This window comes from Bos javanicus, chromosome 15, assembly GCF_032452875.1.
Source record: "Bos javanicus breed banteng chromosome 15, ARS-OSU_banteng_1.0, whole genome shotgun sequence".
Taxonomy (NCBI): domain Eukaryota; kingdom Metazoa; phylum Chordata; class Mammalia; order Artiodactyla; family Bovidae; genus Bos; species Bos javanicus.
The window spans coordinates 80684770-80687412 of NC_083882.1; the positions used below are offsets into that span (position 1 = coordinate 80684770).

A 2643-nucleotide genomic window follows, 5' to 3' on the forward strand; every position below is an offset into this window, starting at 1 on the left:
TTGCCATTTCCTTCTCCAGGAGATCTTCCCGACCCCAGGATTGAACCCAGGTCTCCCTCATTGTAGGCAGATGCTTTACCATCTGAGCCACCATGGAAGCCCCTAACACTAAACACATCCTTACTAGCCACCTCAAGTATGGAGGTATATAGATGACTTAGAGTTATTTACATGAGACTCCTTTACCCTGATATATATATGAAATGAGAGGACTGTCTGGCTTGTGAAGAATATCATATATAGGGAAGTGCATGGTAAGAATAGTGGTACAGATTTTCTGAGCCTCAAACATACATGGTCATGAATAAATCTCAAAATTTTCTTTGTCTAATTAAGATTCTACTAATTTTGAGATCTAAAACTAGGTTTAAATGATAAATGGCTGAGGAAAACTATAGGTTGCTTAAAATGTATGTAATTATGTTTAACTATTGCTTTACGAAACTTTAGATATCTGAAATGTATGTTAATCTATGTTTCCTAGAATCACAGATTTTAGAAGTGAAACTTCGTGTGTGAAAACTTCTTTGTTTCAAAACTGAATCCAAGGCTTACATGTTACTTTTATGTGGTGGTTTCTTATCAAGAAAATAGAAAGAAATATTTGGAAAGAAATAAACCTTGTTATGAGTGATTGCCATAAAAATCTATTTTTTACAAAGTGACATGAAGAGTTAAGACCTTTTACTACTCAACAAATCACAAAGATTTCTTGTCTGTTCTTGGTCCTCATCTTGGTCCTTTCTAGACTTTTTTACTCATGACAGAAGGAAATAGCACTGAAGTGACTGAATTCTTTCTACTGGGATTTGGTGCACAATATAAGTATCAGTATTTCCTCTTCACTGGATTTCTGGTCATCTATGTGACCTCCATGGTGGGTAATATTGGAATGATCCTACTCATCAAGACAGATTCCAGACTCCAAACACCAATGTACTTTTTCCTACAACATTTAGCTTTTGTAGATATCTGTTATACTTCTGCTATCACTCCCAAGATGCTGCAAAACTTCACAGTAGGAAGCAAATTAATATCATTCAAGGGCTCTGTCATGCAGTTATTGATTTATGCAACATTTGCGACCAGTGACTGTTACCTCCTTGCTACTATGGCGGTGGACCGTTATGTGGCCATCTGTAACCCGCTTCACTAGCCCACAGTCATGTCCCGAAGAGTCTGCATCCCATTGGTAGCTGGTTCATACATCATGGGCTTCATAAATGCATCTGTGCACACAGGTTTTACATTTTCACTGGTCTTTTGCAAGGGTAATACTATCAATCACTTTTTCTGCGATGTCCCTCCAATTCTTGCCCTTTCGTGCTCCAACATTGACATCAACATCATGCTACTTGCTGTCTTTGTGGGATTTAACTTAATATTTACCGAGTTGGTTATCATCTTTTCCTATGGAAATATCATCACTACCATCCTAAAGATGTCCTCTACTACAGGGAGGAAAAAAGCCTTCTCCACCTGTGCCTCCCACCTGGCTGCAGTCACCATTTTCTATGGAACCCTCTCTTACATGTACTTACAACCTCATTCTAATAATTCCCAGGAGAATATGAAAGTGGCCTCCATGTTTTATGGCATTGTGATTCCCATGTTAAACCCCCTCATCTACAGTTTGAGAAATAAGGACGTTAAAGAATCTCTAAAAGTCATATGGAAAAAAAAATTCTTCTAGGTTGGACCAAATTGTAAAATTCAGCACATCACGTCATCCAGTAGAGATGTTTAAACACTATTTGGTATTTTGAAATAGAGAAAATGCTCACATCTTAAACTAATGCTTCTTTCTTCAACAGATAATTTCTTTGAGTGAAAGTAATATAGTAACTGGAGAAGGAAATGGCCACCCATTCCATTATTCTTGCTTGGAGAATTCCATGGACAGAGGAGCCTGGCAGGCTACATACAGTCCATGGGGTCACAAAGAGTTGACCATGACTGAGCGACTGAGCGCACAACATAGTAACATCTCATCTCATCTCTACTTTTCCCTTGGACTTAGTTTGAGAAACATGTTCCACACTACCCATGAAAAGGGACTTTATTGAGATTATTTAACATATAAGTATGTATAGACATCACAAAGTATATAGTTATTTCAAATATATTTCAGATATATTCTTAAAGATTAGAAAACCCCAATTTTGTATATAATCAATACTAAAATTGAGGTTCATGGTTTTCAATTCATTTAAACAAGTTCCCTAAATTGTCTACAAAGAGGATCTTCATATGTTTGGTTTCAATTATTGCATAAACCTGAAATGTAAAATAAATGTACTGCTTTATAAAGGAACATGATAAATGCCCACCAAACCAAACAAAAGAGGAAGAGAGAGGGAGTACACCTGAAAAAGAATTCAGAATAAGAATAGTAAAAATGATTGGAAAATCTTGAAAACAAAATGGATTACAGATAAATAAACTGGAGACAAGGATTGAGAAGATGCAAGAAAGGTTTAACAAGGACCCAGAATAAATAAAAAAGAGTTGATATATAATGAATAATGCAATAACTAAGATCAAAAGCACTCTGGAGGGAATCAACAGTAGAATAACAGAGGCAGAAGACAGGATAAGTGAGGTGGAAGATAGAATGGTAGAAATAAATGAAGCAGAGAGGGA

General features: G+C 36.4%; 1 protein-coding gene across 1 annotated transcript; it reads left to right on the forward strand.

The window, feature by feature from the left end:
* The first annotated feature begins 760 nt into the window (after positions 1–760).
* LOC133261118 (putative olfactory receptor 5AK3) lies at positions 761–1693 on the forward strand. The gene is given in 1 exon segment (XM_061439673.1): positions 761–1693. A coding segment is annotated over 1 exon segment (933 nt).
* The last annotated feature ends 950 nt before the right edge of the window (positions 1694–2643 follow it).